Consider the following 17,435-nt stretch of genomic DNA (forward strand, 5'->3'; position numbering starts at 1 on the left):
TGCCCTTCCCTCAGCAGAGCTGGACTGTCCCAGGTCCAGCTATGCTTGCTGCAAAACTCTGAATCCAGAGCATTTCAGATTGCTGGTTTTTGTGGAAGTGGGACTCGCTGAGCCAGATCACTTGGCTTCCTGCTTTCAACTCCCTCTTTTTCAATTGAATGTGTGGCTCTGTCTCCCAGGTGTTCCAAGCACCAGTTGAGAAGGCCACTCAAATTTGTGTGAGTTTTGTGTGGAAACCTGCAGTGCTGGCTTAAACAGCTGTGCTGGAAGCTCGTGGTGGTTTTCAGCCCGGGAATCTCCTGGTCTGTGGGCGGAAAAAATTGTGGGAGAAGCACAGTATCTGAACCAGAGTGCTGGAGTGGATGGAAAAGCCCCCGATGGCCTCCATTGGGTAGGGAGTGGGTTCCTCCGGAGATTGCATTTCCTGGGTGAGGCAGCGCCCTACCTTGCCTTGGCTCACCCTTCTTGGGCTACACTCGCTTTGCAAAGAGTCCCATTGAGATGTACCTGGTACTCATTTGAAAATGCAGTGATAACTCACCCTCTGCATTGCTCTCATTGGGAACCGCACTCCAGAGCTGTTCCTATTTGGCCATCTTGGATCTGCCACCTAGTTTTTGAATCTGTAATTTAATGATGTCTTGCATTAGTCGTAGAAAATTCTCAGTTACTACTTCTTCAAATGTTGTTTATGCTCTGTTATATCTCTCCTCTCATTGCAGGACTTCACTTAAACATGCTAAGTTTTATTCTTCTATGCCTTTGGTCTGTATATTTAACATGTATTTAGGGGTTTTTGTGGACTAATATATGATCACTTTTATACAAATATCTTGTTATGATATCAGACTTAGATTTGATTAAATGAGTTGTTAACTTTTATATCTTTTGCATTTTGTGAAACATTGAAATATTATTTGGAAGTATATGTTACTTGAAAGTTTGATAGAACTTATCTTTGACTTTTTTCCATTCTTACATGTTTCTTGGGCAATTCTAGCTTTCTACATCTTTTTGAATGAATATTGCCAATATTTATATTTCCATTCATATCATTTAGATTTTCAAAATATTTATCCCCAGTAGTTTACAATTTTATGAATATTATCATATTCATAAAAAATGCTTAAATTCTTTTTCATGCTGTGTATTTCTGTGTTTTCTCTCTTCCCTTATAATTTGTCTTTTAACAAAGGTTTTTGTATTTTACTTTTCTATTAAAGCTAACCTCAGTTAATAACAAAAATGGAAATTAAGAAAGCAAATGGAAAAGGGTAGGAGAAAACTGTATAAATTCTATAATACTATGATCAAAGGGCTATTTAAAACAAAAAGAATATCGATTGAGTTAATAAATGCATGCAAATATTATAGGAAATAATATAAGTAAGAAAGGCAGGACACATGACGTTATGCCCACTGAAGTCACAATTTTGTAAAAATGTACCTACATGTTAGCAAAAATTAAAAGCAACTAATAAATGTAAAAATAGTTACAGTTTAGTGACTCATGAGATTTTTGTTATTCATTATTTAAATGGACTGTTATTTAACCTGCTTTTTCTTTTCCCAGTAATTCCCTGTGGGCTACCCCCCACCATCGCCAATGGATATTTCATTAGCACCAACAGAGAGCGTTTTCACTACGGATCAGTGGTGACCTACCGCTGCAATCCTGGGAGCGGAGAGAGAAATGTGTTTGAGCTCGTGGGTGAGCCCTCCATATACTGCACCAGCAAAGATGATCAAGTGGGCATCTGGAGCGGCCCGGCCCCTCAGTGTGTCATACCTAACAAATGCATGCCTCCAAATGTTGAAAATGGAGTAATGGTATCTGACAACAGAAGCTTATTTTCCTTAAATGAAGTTGCGGAGTTCAGGTGTCAGCCTGGCTTTGTCATGAAAGGATCCCCCCGTGTGCAATGCCAGCCCCTGAACAAATGGGAGCCAGAGTTACCAAGCTGCTCCAGGGGTGAGTGTTACTGAGGTCTAGAAGGGCCATGCAAATGACATGAGTTGCTGCTGGATCAGGAGATTAGTATTTGTTCAGGGGGAGGGATGTGTCGTGAGCAGTGTCAGGGAGGAAATTTTCTAGGTAGTGAACATAAAATTCAGAAGGGGTGTGTGTGTGTGTGTGTGTGTGTGTGTGTGTGTGTGTGTGTGTGTACTTGCACATGTGCTGAAATCAAGAAGCAAAGCTAAGCCTGGGCAAGGAATGTGATGTGTCTTTGGGGTTCTTATAAACAGATCTATCAATTACCTTTGAATATAATAATTGCTTATAGGAAATGAGTGAGTTTTCTGGTCAGATACCATAATACAGGCTACATGTGAATTTTAATTCTTAAAACAAAGTTATTAAGTAGTTACCAGTTTTTCTATGTTTGTCTGTTTTGTTTGCTTGAGGGAGGTTCTTGATCCATCACTGAAGTTGGACTGCAGATGTGAGATTGTGGCTTACTGCAACTGCCAACTCCCTGGCTCAAGTAATTCTCCAGCCTGAGTCTCCCAAGCAAATGGGACTACAGGTGCATGCCACTGAGCCTGGTTAAATTTGTTTATATTTTTTGTAGAGATGGAGTCTCACCATGTTGCCCAGACTGGTCTCAAACACCTGTGCTCTACCCACCTCAGCCTCCCAAAGTGCTGGGATTATAGGCATGAGCCACCATGCCCGGCCTCTATGTTTGGCAGAGAAGTTGTACCTTAGAGAGATCAGATAACTTTCTAAGATACTAACTTCCAGACTGAAGACTGGAACGCAAGTCTGCCTGACTCCAGAGCCTTGGCTTTGCTAATCAGCATCCAGTCAGGAAATCAAAACTTACCCTAGATACTTTCAAGGAGTGAGGGATTTCATGCAGGTGGTATTAGTCTGTTCTCACATTGCTATAAAGAACTACCTGAGACTAGGTAATTTATAAACAAAAGAGGTTTAATTGACTCACAGTTCTGCAGATTGTACAGGAGGCATGGCTGGGGACCCCTCAGGAAACGTACAATCATGGTAGAAGGCAAAAGGGAAGCAGGCATATCTTCATATGGCTGGCAGGAGAGAGAGAGAGTAAATGGGGAGGTCCTGTACACTTTTAAGCAAGCAGATCTCAATAGAACTCTATCACAAGACAGCACTAGGGTGATGATGCTAAACCATTAGAAACCACCTCCATGATCCAGTCACCTCCCACCAGGCTCCTCCTCCAACAATGGGAATTACAATTTGACATGAGATTTGGGAGGGAACACAGAACCAAACCATATCACAGCTAATAGGTCAGAAAGATGTTAGAAGGGCAGGAAAAGCAATAGGAACAAGGCAGAGTTGCCAGAGATCAGGGAGCTACTGTGGCTTCCAGTCTAAAGCACAGGAGCCTGTACTGATGCTGAAATGGTCAGTTCCTGCCACTGAGCAGGTGTCTTCCTGAAAGCTGCTAATGCTGCAGGAGCCACCACTGCTGCCAGAATGCAGCTGATATTGCTGGAGCAAAAGTCATTGTCGTTGCTAGAACTGAAGCTGTGGCTGCTCACTGCCTGAGCCACCTCTAGAAGTAGAACAGATTCTGCCACCATCCTGCCTTTTTATTTGGCATATATGCCTCCAATTGACAGAACCTAATCAGAGCCCACCTATCAAGGAAGACAAAGGATTGTAGTTTTAAGGCCTCCATTGCTAGCAGTCAAAAGACAGTGCAGAAGTGTGAGGCCAGGGGCCAACATAAATTTAACAAACACACCACCTCAATATTACATCACCAGGCATTGAGTAGTCAAGGGAAACACTGGGTGATGAACCCTGAAAACTGACATTACAGCATCAGAGTATTTACGAACTCCTTAAAGAAATCATTTTTCTAATCCAATCCCTATTTGACGCTTGAGAAAGCTGAAGTCCAGAAAAGGAAACTGATCTGCTCAAAGCCAAACTGAAATTATTTTTTCCATTTTATAAGAGTTTTATATAATTTAGTTGAGACCCAAATGTGTTCTGATTTCCTGAGTTCAGATGAACTAGATTAAGAGACAACCAGAGATGTCATTATAATATGTTGTGTGACATATACACTCTCATTATGGTGACAGTAGGTCTTTTAGATTTTGTTCAACAGTTGCCCACACTCTCACTGCAGTGAAATGAATGACTAGGCAGCACCTTGCTACACAGCATGAAGAGAGGAGACCCATCGTTCTCTACCACCCTATGTCAGGTGGCCGCTAAGAGAGACATGGAAGGAGATGAGAATAAGTGTATGGGCCTTGTTTGTTGCACCAGTGTGATATGGGATGAAGGGACCTAGTAGATGAGACATGTGCATGGGTACTGCTCTATTGCCTAAAATGCAAGACTAAATTGTTGACGTCCTTCTAGAAAGGAAGTGTGAAGATATAAAAATCCATCATTCCTCCCAATTTTGTACTAGGTGAACAGTAATTGGAAGCATTCTAGACAGTTCCATTCTAGAAGGAACTGTCCATCATGAAATCTTAGGTGCATACTTTAGATGAAAAACAATGACTTGCGGGTACCTCCATTTTAGTCACAGTTCTGCAAGTGTCCGTTCTATGACTGATGGCAGGACGTCTTCCTCGCTCTGTTTTAGTTTGTTATCAATATAACAAGGCTTTTATTGTACCTTTTTATTACATATAGATTTATAATTATTATTCCCTTGGCCAGTTTATCGGTGTGAAGAAAAAGTTATTTTGACACAATTAGCAGTACTTTGTTTCTCTCTCCCCCAGTATGTCAGCCACCTCCAGATATCCTGCATGGTGAGCATACCCAAAGGGACAAGGACAACTTTTGGCCTGGCCAGGAAGTGTTGTACAGCTGTGAGCCCAGCTATGATCTCAGAGGGGCTGCTTCTCTGCACTGCACACCCCAGGGAGACTGGAGCCCTGCAGTCCCCAGATGTGAAGGTGCCTAGACTCTTACCTGGCTTGATGTTTTTAGCTTGTGTCTTTATTCTCCACAAGCCAGTTATTTCTGTTTGTTTTTCTTTTTCTCCAGTGAAATCCTGCAATGACTCCCTGGACCAACTTCCTAATGGCCGTGTGCTGTTTCCACCTAATCTCCAGCTTGGAGCAAAAGTGGACTTTGTTTGTGACGAAGGGTGAGTATGAGTTTGCCTGACCTGCTGGACATTGAAATTGAGCTAGGAATTAGTCCAAAAAGGGGAGATTGGTGTAGCTTTAAAAAAAAGACACACACACACACACACACACACACACACACACTCAAAGACATGAACTTTTGAAAGTAAATATAGGAAGAAAGAAACATATAGAACTAACAACATGAGATATGAAGAAGAAAATGGGCCATATATTAACTGGAAAGTTCAAGGACAAGTATAACTAATTGTTATGAATATATAGGTAGCATATTAAGTTAAAAAATCCTATTTTCCAAGACAAAGGGGATATGAGTAATTTTTAGAGAGTTTCAGAAAAAATTGCAAGTAACAAAACACTTATTCTAAAGAGCTAGAATCATTTAAGAATCATTCCAGTAAATTGTTTAAACCATCAATGGTGAAATTTATAATAGGACTGAACATGCATTTTTAAAAAATTCAGTCATATATCATCCAGCTAGTCATGGTCTCTGAGATGGGGTCCTGATGGCTGCTGTTAATATTTCTGGCAAGGTCATTAACTCGTTTATGTCCATCTAGTGGTCTTCACAGGGTGCACATCTCTACATGGTAGCTGACCAGCGTGGGCAACAATGCAACTGATCCCAAAATGTTCCACAGGATCTTGGCAGCCTCCAAATGCCAGCACCCAGTAAGATTTAGGAGGGCATCAGGACATTGAGAATTTTTGATGATTGCATACAAAAGTCATGTCATCTCTTCTTTCTTTTTACCCCTAGAATATTCATGCTTATTCTTCAGGAGCCCAAACTGCCATTGTAAGCCTTCTTCATGCCACCACAGATGTGGAGATGAAAGGACAATTTCTGTTCTCTCACCAGCTATTTCCCACTTTTCCAGTCCAAACTGGAAGCCGTTTTACTTGCTATTTCAAAGTTAGGAAGGCGTTGCATTAAGGACTAGGTTTCTAATAATGACAATGAGTGATATATCAGGTTATCATGGAGTAATCAGTGAAACTCCAAGCCTGGGTCCAGGGTCAAGGGGATGGCGGCTATGTCGTGACCACCTTCTTCAATTCAAGCAGGACTATCATGTGACCAAGCTCCTGTATTTTGCCATTCTATATTGCTCCCTTCTGGTTGTTGTGATTTTTCAAGCACAACGTAGCTTCTGTAACTCTGCCCCCTCCTGGTCTCAGATCCCCAAAATCCTGAGATTTGCGGCAGGGCCTTAGATTGCGAACTAACTGGTCCCTTGGCTCACTATTCACTACTATTTTCTTCCTTAGATTTCAATTAAAAGGCAGCTCTGCTAGTTATTGCGTCTTGGCTGGAATGGAAAGCCTTTGGAATAGCAGTGCTCCAGTGTGTGAACGTGAGTAATAGGAGTAACATTTCAGGCCAATCTCTCCCCTTTATCTCTTCAGTATTTGACCCATGGCCTCCCCTAATGTGGTTCTTCAATTTTCTAGTCTGAATTATTGATTTGAAAATTGCTTATTTTAATAATGTTTTGTTGCGAATCAATGTGTACATCACCTGTCTTGGAACCATCTGATACATCTCTGCTGTTTTGTATTCTGTGTTCTATTGTGATAAATCCTATGGTAGTGTGCTTCTAGGTCAGGAGAGATTAGATAATGTGAAGCTTTAACAATTTGCTTTCTCTCCTTCATTTTTTCTCTTCTTTCTTTCCTTTAGTTCTTTCTTCCCTTCTTCTCTCCCTTTCCCCTCCCTCCCTACCTCTCTTTCCTTCCTTCTTTCCTTCCTTCTTTTTCATTTTGTTCTCCCATCAAGGTGCAGTCAGTCTACAATTTTTGTATCTATTCGCTAATACACAAATATTAAACATGGCTTTATTCAATCAGTTATTTATCGATCACATACTTTGTGCCTCATGTTCATCTAGCCACTGGAGTTATGGCAATAAACAAGATGAGTGAAATTCCTGTCCCTGTGTTGTTTTTACTCAGGTGGGGAGGAGGACAAGAAAAAAATAAATTAATTAAATGCTACAGAGATAATAGATCAGAGTAATGAGGAATGAGGGAAAAGTGGGAAGTAACATTAGACAGGGTGAGCAGTTTGAGACTCCTTAAATTCTCAAAACATGCACCTAAATAATTTATGCTGAGAGATTCATAAATAATAATTCAGTTTTTAAAAAATGAGACTCATGTGTTCAGTAATCACATTTAGCAGTCTAAATGTGTAGACTGCTGATTTCTCCTAGTCTACCCATTTACAATTTCCCCAGTAGAAGAGAGAACTTTGCTTCATTTATTGATTCTAAAGATTGGAAAACATGTTTCTTTAAAAAACCATGAAATTGGCTGGGCGTGGTGGCTCGGCAATCCCAGCACTTTGGGAGGCCGAGGTGGGCAGATCACGAAGTCAAGAGATCGAGACCATCCTGGCCATGATGAAACCCCGTCTCTACTAAAAATACAAAAATTAGCCGGGTGTGGTGGCATGCGCCTGTAGTTCCAGCTACTCTGGAGGCTGAGGCAGAAGAATCACTTGAACCCAGGAGGTGGAGGTTGCAGTGAGCCGAGATTGCGCCACTGCACTCCAGCCTGGTGACAGAGCAAGACTCTGTCTCAAAGAAAAAAAAAAAAACCACCATGAAATTTTACTGAAATGTTTATGTTGTTAGAAATCTACTTTGACATCTTACAGTGCTTTTTAGAGTAAAATTTTAAAAGACCATAATTTACATAGAGATTCTTGCTGTCTAAGAAATCCAGTGCTCCTTGAAGCAACATGACAAGTGTTTGTTCCCCTGCCATGCATGAAGGCTCAGTTATTGATTCGACTACTCAGGCTTTCTCTTATTTTTCACAACCCTTGCTAGTTGAAGTAGCTTCTTCCAAATTCCAATTCTAATGAAAAACACCAACTAGTAATGAGGAAGGCACTGTTCTAAACAAATCAGCAGATGCTAGAAAGGAGTAACAACTGGAAAATTGACCCAGAAAGTAAAGAGAAAATAAGTCATCAACAGACCTAGACATTTTAAAAAGCAAAGCAATCTGAATCCATTTGGAGTTTTTTGTAATGGCCTAACTATATTGCAATTCACTGTGACAGTGCTATTGTTATCACTGAGACTGATGAGCAATATCAACAAGCAATCAATGAAAGGTTTCATGTATTTAAGGTGGTTAGCACACATACATACATTGGAGAAATATTTCACAAGAACGTAGGTTCCTTCAACAGCAGTCTCCCCGGGATCCTGACGATTGGCTGGCTGACACAGGATAAGTGCTCAGTTAATATATATTGACTAAGTGAATGAGTTCCTCTTGAAAATGGCTATTTTTCTTCTTCAAATGTTTTGATACTTCATTAAAGTTGTAAAGTTTCTATTGTCCAGGAACTGTTACTATCTGGAAGATTCAGAATAGTCAAATCTCTTTTGTACTTTACAATACACTTTCATTGACATGTCATTTAATCCAACTCTTCAAAGTCCTAATGTCTACTGTCATCTCCTTAGCATATTTAAACAACAACAGTCATAGCACCTTATAATTGCAGAATACCTCTGGTGAAACTCCTGAATGAAACTTAGAGCTTTTGCCTTTTTTCCAGAAATCTTTTGTCCAAGTCCTCCAGATATACCTAATGGGAGACACACAGGAAAACCTCTGGAAGTCTTTCCCTTTGGAAAAGCAGTAAACTACACATGCGACCCCCACCCAGACAGCAGGAAGACCTTTGACCTCGTTGGGGAGAGCACCATCCGATGCACAAGTGACCCCCAAGGAAATGGGGTTTGGAGCAGCCCTGCTCCTCACTGTAGAAGTCTGGGTTAGTGACCATTTCTCCATATCCGAAATGGGTTCAGAATATCTAACCCAGGCCCTCCATATTTCCATAATTACAGGGTGGTATATATTTGTGCATTTGCCACAGTGGAATGCCAAACCAATGATAAATCATTCTAAGGTAGGTAAGCACATAAGATCCTGATGACCTTTGCAGCTAAAAGGGCCGGTGAAAAGGGAGGGAAGTGGTGAGTGGTGGGAAAGTTCTTCATTAGAATCATAGGAATTAAAGACAGAAGCCTGTGAATCTCCTTATTGAAATGGCTGGCTTAGAAATCTGACCTAGAAAATCAGTGGCTCCTTCCACCAGGAACTGTCTTGAATTCCCCGCCCATGCTTCTCAGCTTCTCATTGGAGTTTTGATGGCTTGAAGTACAGGGAACCCAAACAACAAAGGTGGAACCTCGGCAAGACAATCTATCTGGCTTCCTAAAAATGTGAAAAATTAAATAGGGTCTTTCCCATGTCTGCCAAAGCTTCTTACTGAATTTTTTCAAATGTGGGATATAAGAAACCTCTTTTCATAAGTGTTCAGATAGGTGGATGTAAGAGTTATTCTTGTAGGTTATCCTTGATTATTGCTTGAAATGCTCACTTCATGAGAATGTTTCAAGGAATATTTGTAGAGAAAGTCTTCATTCCTAGGGAAAGTAAATAATAAATGACTCTAAATCGGGGGAAAAAATTGCATAGGAAGACAAATTCTGTTTGAATAACTAGGTGAGAAGAAATCTTTTGAAAACATTGAAATATATTGGTAGTACATAATGCCATAAATGACTTTTACATTTTGATAGGGGATGCAAGGTCTCTACACAGATGTAAACCTAGCTCTAGTTAGATCTAGAGGGAAGGTCTTTTTGAAAGTGGGGCTTAGTAGTTGGCTAATCCTGAGGTGCTCTGATGAGTTTTCTCAAGGTGGGAAAATCTGTGGAACCATCAGAACTGCATGTTTTCTTCAGAAAGGTACATGCAGGTTGATACCTAATGTACTGAGGAGAATTTAGATTACTTTACCTAGCTCCAAAATACTGCTTCTTTCCCATAGGTAAATCATGTAAAACTCCTTCAGATCCAATGAATGGCGTGGTGCATGTGATCACAAACATCCAGGTTGGATCCAGAATCAACTATTCTTGTATTACAGGGTGAGTTGGCAGCAACATCTCTTGGTTCAAGAGTTCTGGCACAGCCATACACCTTCTAGCCACATCTCAGGAAGGAAACTAGGCTATTGCCACCTGCTTTTAAGAGGCTTGAACACAGGTGTTAACGCCTGATTGAAATAAACAAAGATAGGAGACGATGAGGGGGAAAATCTGTATCCTTGCTGGAAACAAGCAGTGCACATATAAAAAGTATAGCATTCACTGGATGGGAAGGAAAATAAATCAGGAAAGAGTGTAATAGTCAAAGCACACAAACAACCCTAGCCCAGCCCATTGCTGGAAGAAAGAGAAGGCCATATAGCATCTGTGTGAGAGAACAAATCTTACTTGTAACAGCATAATTGCTTCCTGGGGCTGCCTTCACCAAGTACAGGTGTTCCTCGTTTTATTGCACTTCGCAGATGTTTGCTTTTTACAATCGAAGGCTTGTGCCAACCCTGCGACAAGCACATCTATTGGCATCCTTTTTCCAACAGCGTGTGTTCACTTCGTGTCTCTGTGTAGCATTTTGATTATTTTCACAATATCCCCAACTTTTTCATTATTATCATGTCTGTGACAGTGATCTGTGATCAGGGATCTTTGATGTGACTCTTGTCATTGTTTGGGGTCACTACGAAATGCACCCATATAAGACAGAAAATTTAATAAATGTGCATGCTTTGACTGCTTCGTAAACTAGACACTTCCCTTCTCTCTCCCTCTCTTCAGGACTTCCTAATCCCTGAGACACAATAATACTAAAATTAGGGCAACTACTAGCTCCACAATGGCCTTTAAGTGTTCACATGAAGGGAGGAGTCATGCATCTCTTACTTTAAATCAAAAGCTAGAGATGATGAAGCCTAGTGAGGAAGAAATGTTGAAAGCCAAGATAGGCCAAAAGCCAGGCCTCGTGCGCCAAACAGCTAGTGAGTTGTAAAGGCAAAGCAAAAGTACTTCAGGAAATTTAAAATGCTATTCCAGGGAACGCATGAATGATAAGAAGGTGAAACAGCCTTATTGCTGACACAGAAGAACTTTTAGTGGTCTGGATACAAGATCAAACCAGACACATTTCCTTAAGCCAAAGCCTAATCCTGAACAAGCCCCTAACTCTCTTCAATTCTGTGAAGACTGACAGAGACCAGGAAGCTGCAGAAAAAAAGCTGTAATCAGCCAGGCACAGTGTCTCATGCCTGTAATCCCAGCACTTTGGGAGGCTAAGGCAGGTGGATCACCTGAGTTCAGGAGTTCAATACCAGTCTGACCAATATGGTGAAACCTTGTTTCTACTAAAAATGCAAAAATTAGCAAGAGTGGTGTCAGGTGCCTGTAGTTCCAGCTCTTTGGGAATCTGAGATATGAGAATAGAATCCGGGAGGCAGAGGTTGCAGTGCACCCAGATTGTGCCACTGCACCCCAGGCTGGACCACAGAGTGAGACCCCCATCTCAGGAAAAAAAAAAAAAAGGTAGAAGCTAGCAGAGGTTGGCTCCTGAGGTTTAAAGAAAGAAGCCATCTCCATAACATAGAGGTGCAAGGTAAAGCAACAAGTGCTGATGTGGAAGCTGTAGTGAGTGGTCCAGAAGATCTAACTAAGATCATTGATGAAGGTGTTGCACTAAATAGCAGATTTTCCATGTAGACAAACAGCTATCTATTGGACTTTCATAGCTAGAAAGGAGAAGCCAATGCCTGGCTTCAATGCTTCAAAGGATAGGCTGACTTTTTAGGAGCTAATGCCACTGGTGACTTTGAGTTGAAGTCAATGCTCACTGACCATTCTAAAAATCCTAGAGCCGTTACGAATTATGCTAAATGTACGTTGCCTGTACTCTATAAATGGAACAACAAAGCCTGATGACAGAGGTATGTTTGCAGTGTGGCTTCCTGAATATTTTAAGCCCACAGTTGAGCTCTAATGCTCAGAAAAACAGATTCCTTTAAAAATACTATTGCTCATTGACATTGCACCTCATCAGCCAAGACCTCTGATGGAGATGGACAAGGAGATGAGTGTAGTTTTCCTGCCTGATGACAGCGGCAGCTATTCTGCAGTCCATGGCTGAAGTAGTAATTTTGACTTCCAAGTTTCAGTATTTAAGAAATACATTTTATAAGGCTATAGTTCCCACAGACAGTAATTCCTCTGATGGATCTGAACAAAGTAAGTTGAAAACTGCAGGAAAGAATTCATCATTCTACATACCATTAACAACATTCATGATTCATGGGAAGAGGTTAAAATATCAACATTAACAGGAGTTTGGTAGAAGTTGATTCCAATCTTCACGGATAGCTTTGCGAGGTTCAAGACTTCAGTGGAGAAAATAACTGCAGATGTGGTGGAAATAGCAAGAGAACTACAATTAGGAGTGGAGCCTGAAGATGTGACTGAATTGCTACAATCTCATGATCCAACTCGAACAGATGAGGAGTTGCTTCTTATGAATGAGCAGAGAAAGTGGTTTTTTTTGAGATGGAGTCTCTTCCTGGTGAAGATGACATAGGCATTGTCAAAATGACCACAAACGATTTAGAATATTACATAAACTCAGTTGATAAAGCAGCAGCAGTATCTGGGAGGATTGACACCAGTCGTGAAAGCAGTTCAGAGCAGATTGTGAAAATGTTATCAAAGAGCATTGCACACTACAGGAAAATCTTTTGCGAAAGGAAGAGTCAATGTGGCAAATTTTATTGTCTTAGCTTAAGAAATTGCTACAGCCACCCCAGCCTTCAGCAACCACCACCATGATCAGTCAGGAGGCATCAACCTTGAGACAAGACTCTCCACCAGCAAACAGATGATGACTTACTGAAGGTCAGATAATCTTTAGCATTTTTTATCAATAAACCATTTTTAAAAGTATGACTTTTTTGGCCGGGTGTGGTGGCTCATGCCTGTAATCCCAGAACTTTGGGAGGCCGAGGTGGGTGGATCACAAGGTCAAGAGATCGAGACCATCATGGCCAACATGGTCAAACCCCGTCTCTACTAAAAAAATACAAAAATTAGCTGGGCGTGGTGGCACATGCCTGTAGTCCCAGCTACTCGGGAGGCTGAGGCAGGTGAATTGCTTGAACCTAGGAGGCGGAGATTGCAGTGAGCTGGGATTGTGCCACTGCACTCCAGCCTGGTGCCTGGCAACATAGAAAGACTCTGCCTCAAAAAAAAAAAAAAAAAAAAAAAAAAAGTATGACTTTTTAAAGACATAATGCTATTTCACACTTAATAGACTACAGTATAGTATAAAAACAACTTTTAGACTCACTGAGAAATCAATAAGTTCATATGACTCATTTGTTGTGCTATTTGTTTTATTGTGGTGGTCTGGAACTGAACCTGCAATACCTTTGAGGTATGTCTGTAACACGAAATGGCTGGCTTAATACAACAGAAGATTTTGGAGTTCTGTTCTGGAGGCTGGAAGTCCAAAATCAAGGTGTTGGCAGGGACATGCTCCCTCTGAATCCTGTAGGGGAGGATCCTTCATTGCATCTTCCAGCTTCTGGAACTCCGGAGCTTCCTTGGCGTGTTGCAACAGAACTCCAGTTTCTCTCTCTGTCCTCACATGGCCGTCTTCCCTCTGGGTCTGTGTCCTCACACGCAGTTCTCCTCTCTGTGCATGTGTGTGTCCAAAGTTCTCTCTTTTTATAAGGACATCAGTCATATTGAATTAGGGCCTACTTTAATGGCCTCCTCTTAACTTGATTGCATCTGCAGATTGTATTTTCAAGTAAGATCACATCCACAGGGACTGGAGGTCAAGACTTCAGCATATTTGGTGGAGACATCATTCAACCTATAACAGAATTCAACCCTTTGAAAATGTCAAGCATTAAGTGCTCATAGCACACAGTCCAGCTGTTGGTGCTCACCCTCGCTCAGCACACAGTGGAGGCTCTGCTTCAATTTCACTTTTCACGGGAACAGCTAAGCCAGGTAGTGAGTAGAGGCTATGTTTCTGCCACCCCAACAAATGCTGAAAGGAAGCTTGTGGTGTCCAGCACATTTGCCAGACTCCAGACTCGGTCTCACAGACCACAGTATCTAGAATTTGACAAGGCAAATTTAGAATAAATCCAATTTCTTCTTTTCCCTTTTTTTTTTTTTTTTGAGCATTTCAAAAATACAATTGATAAATTTCCTGGCCGTACCCTCCTCATCTTGCATTGCTGAATAACTGCGAACCTCTCTATGGTATACAGCAGAAAATCACTGAGCTTATGACAAGAAACAGGAATACATGTAAAAGAGACCAAGTTGAAAAATCAGGAGAAAGTTCCTCCTACAGAAGAGATTTACTGCCAAGTAACCAGGGAAACTTTCAAAACACTCTCCTTTTCATATTTTTAGCAAGATTCAGTTGTACAAATACTTCTGTGAAACCAGCCAGGAAGTTTGTACATGAATGAATATATGTTTTCAGTGTGTTTATATATTTCATTTCATACATGTGTCATATATGTGTGTATATATATAGCAAACACACTGAATGTTGCAGAATATTAAAGCAAAGAGAAGAGTTAACCAAATTTTCCTGAATGCAGTAGGAAAAGGTGAAGAAGAGAAACAGGCAGGCACAGTGGCTCATGCCTGTAATCCCAACACTTTGGGAGGCCAAGGCGGAAGGATCATCTCAGGTCAGGAATTCAAGACCAGCCTGGCCAACATGGTGAAAACCCATCTCTACTAAAAATACAAAAATTAGTTGGGTGTGGTGGCGTGTGGCTGTAATCCCATCTACTCAGAAGGATGAGTCAGGAGAATCACTTGAACAGGGGAGGCGGAGGTTGCAGTGGGCCAAGATCGTGCCATTGCAGTCCAGCCTCGGCAACAGAGCAAGGCTCCATCTAAACAGACAAGCAAACAAACAAAAAGCAAATCAAATATATAATTTATTTCGATACATTTGGTTTAATCTTCTTGTCAAAAAACAAAGTCTCCTAAACAGGATCAAAACCAACAAATCTTGCATTTATAAAAGCCATGCCTCAAATAAAATGTCATAGTATTATACACACACACACATTAAGGGAAAATGTAAACAAAAAATGGCAGAAATGATGTGAGAAAAGACAGAACTTAAGAAAAAAATTGTCAAACAGGTCTACAAAATAATTGTGTTATTTTGGTGCCAGGTACAGTCGACAATGAAGCCAAGATATTAAGAAGCAAAGTGGGCCAGGAGAAGTTAGAGCAGAAATGTCTCTTACAATAGTGAGAGAACAGGAAAGAGAAGTGAGAAAAGCTGGGATCATACTTGAAGTTTCAGCTGGGCCGTAGACTTCTCTGCATTGTGATCCTTCTGGTTTGCCACATGTACATGCTGTGAGGAAGCTGATGAGGTGTGCACGGCACAATTATGTTCCATTTTTTGCCTTTAGGTACCGCCTCATTGGTCGGTCATCTGCTGAATGTATCATCTCAGGCAATACTGCCCACTGGAGCACAAAGCCACCAATTTGTCAACGTGAGTTGAAATCTTTTCCCCCATTCAACCCATCATTTAATCCTAGCATGGCCTTCCTAGAATTATAAAGAATGAATCTCATCCCTCTTGAAATGGTGTCCTTTTGATATTTGAAGAATGCAGTCATATCCCAGTGATATCCTTAAAACGGCTCACAGCATTCCCTTCCACCTTCATCTAGAAATGCTTTTTTCTTTCCCTTATCTTAAGGGGTAATTTATTTTAAACTAGTCTTGAGCTCATTTAAACAGCCCCCAATTTCCTCTTCCCAGTTTGAAGAGCATTTTCTTTAGTGAAGTCAACAAATACAAACTTGATGAAAGAAACCCTATATCCTCTCTGCAGGCTCTTAGTATCACATCATCTATTCAAGCAATGCAGCCCTTTCTTCTTTTTTATCATTTGTCTAAACAGGTGCATGCCATCTTCCCTGTCAGTTGTTTGGAAGATGAGCTTCCTAGATTCTGGGGAGCAAAGAGGAAAGCGCAATTGCAAGCTAACAAGGAATATAAAATGGATATAATCCTGGGTTTGGTTATGGTTTGAGGAAATAAGCAATTCAGAACACAACTGATGGGAGCACAAGTGAACGCAAACTTTGTGGAAGGCCGGTCTGGCTGGGCACTGTTTTAATGTAGAGTAGGACACAGTATTCAATTTTTCCAAGATCAGACAAGACTGGGGAATTCAGGGTGGTATAGCTGTAGATCAGTATTCAGTTCTTTTTATTACTTCTGAATCTGCAAGTATTGTGTTTATTACATGTAATATTGTATACTTGTGCTTTGTGTAATATTACATATTTTTGCTTTGTCTTTATTCGTTCTGCCAGAGCTTTTTGTTATTTAATAAAGATGCTATCCTGGGCAAGGTATGGTGGCTCATACTGTAATCCCAGCACTTTGGGAGGCCTAGGTGGACAGATCAATTGAGCTCAGGAATTCAAGACCAGCCTATACGACATGGTGAAACCCTGTCTCTACAAAAATACAAAGATCAAACAGGCATGGTGGCACATGCCTATAGTCAAAACTACTCAGGGGGTTGAGAGGTGGGAGGATTTCTTGAAGCAGAGAGATCAAGGCTGCAATGAGACATGATTGTGCCACTGCACTCCAGCCTGGGCAGCAGGGCAAGACCCTGTCTCAAAAAAAAAAAATGCTATGCTATATGCTTTATTATATTAATAACCAATAGAATAAAGCCAAATGCCTTCTATAGAGAGAGAGAACTAAATTAACAATGGTGAGATAACGTAGCTAAATTCTCATTTAGCAGGAGAAATATAAACATATACTATAGGCCAGGTACAGTGGCTCACACCTGTAGTCCCAGCATATTGGGAGGCCGAGGCAGGCAGGTCACTTGAGGTCAGGAGTTCGAGACTAGCCTGGCCAACATGGTGAAACCTGTCTCCACAAAAAGTACAAAAGTTAGCCCAATGTGGTGGAGCATGCCTATAATTCCAGCTAGTCAGGAGGCTGAGGCAGGGGAATCTCTTGAACCTGGAAGGCAGGGGTTGCAGTGAGCCAAGATCACGCCACTGCACTACAGCCTGGGTGACAGAGTGAGACTCTGTTCTCAAAAAAAAAAAAAAAAAAAGTGGACTATAATAATATATGGACACATTTAGTCAAGTAATGTTAACTGAGAAGAGCAGAACTCACAATATTATAAAACTGTAAGAATATGTCTATACATTAGCAAATATTAGATGAGAATAATATCGTGAATATTTACTTCTGGTAATTTTGGATTTTAAAAAAACTGTTAGCAAAATTTACACTAAACTATAATTTCAAGAAACCAGGCCAGGGGTGGTGGCTCTCACCTGTAATCCCAGCATTTTGAAAGGCTGAGGCAGGCAGATTGCTTGA

General features: G+C 40.9%; 1 protein-coding gene across 4 annotated transcripts in view; it reads left to right on the forward strand.

Moving 5' to 3' along the window:
- Positions 1-17,435, forward strand: part of CR1L (complement C3b/C4b receptor 1 like) — a 77,643-nt gene that overhangs the window by 47,643 nt on the left and 12,565 nt on the right. For all 4 annotated transcript variants that reach the window (XM_032272226.1, XM_032272225.1, XM_032272227.1 and 1 more), the window contains 7 exons: positions 1,574-1,972; positions 4,741-4,917; positions 5,009-5,111; positions 6,388-6,473; positions 8,696-8,914; positions 9,980-10,079; positions 15,473-15,558. In XM_032272226.1, the coding sequence (XP_032128117.1) occupies positions 1,574-1,972; positions 4,741-4,917; positions 5,009-5,111; positions 6,388-6,473; positions 8,696-8,914; positions 9,980-10,079; positions 15,473-15,558 (1,170 nt within the window). The remainder of the gene's footprint in view (positions 1-1,573; positions 1,973-4,740; positions 4,918-5,008; positions 5,112-6,387; positions 6,474-8,695; positions 8,915-9,979; positions 10,080-15,472; positions 15,559-17,435) is intronic.

Source organism: Sapajus apella, unplaced genomic scaffold (genome assembly GCF_009761245.1).
Source record: "Sapajus apella isolate SASKATOON/1434 unplaced genomic scaffold, GSC_monkey_1.0 scaffold341, whole genome shotgun sequence".
NCBI classification, from domain to species: Eukaryota; Metazoa; Chordata; class Mammalia; order Primates; family Cebidae; genus Sapajus; species Sapajus apella.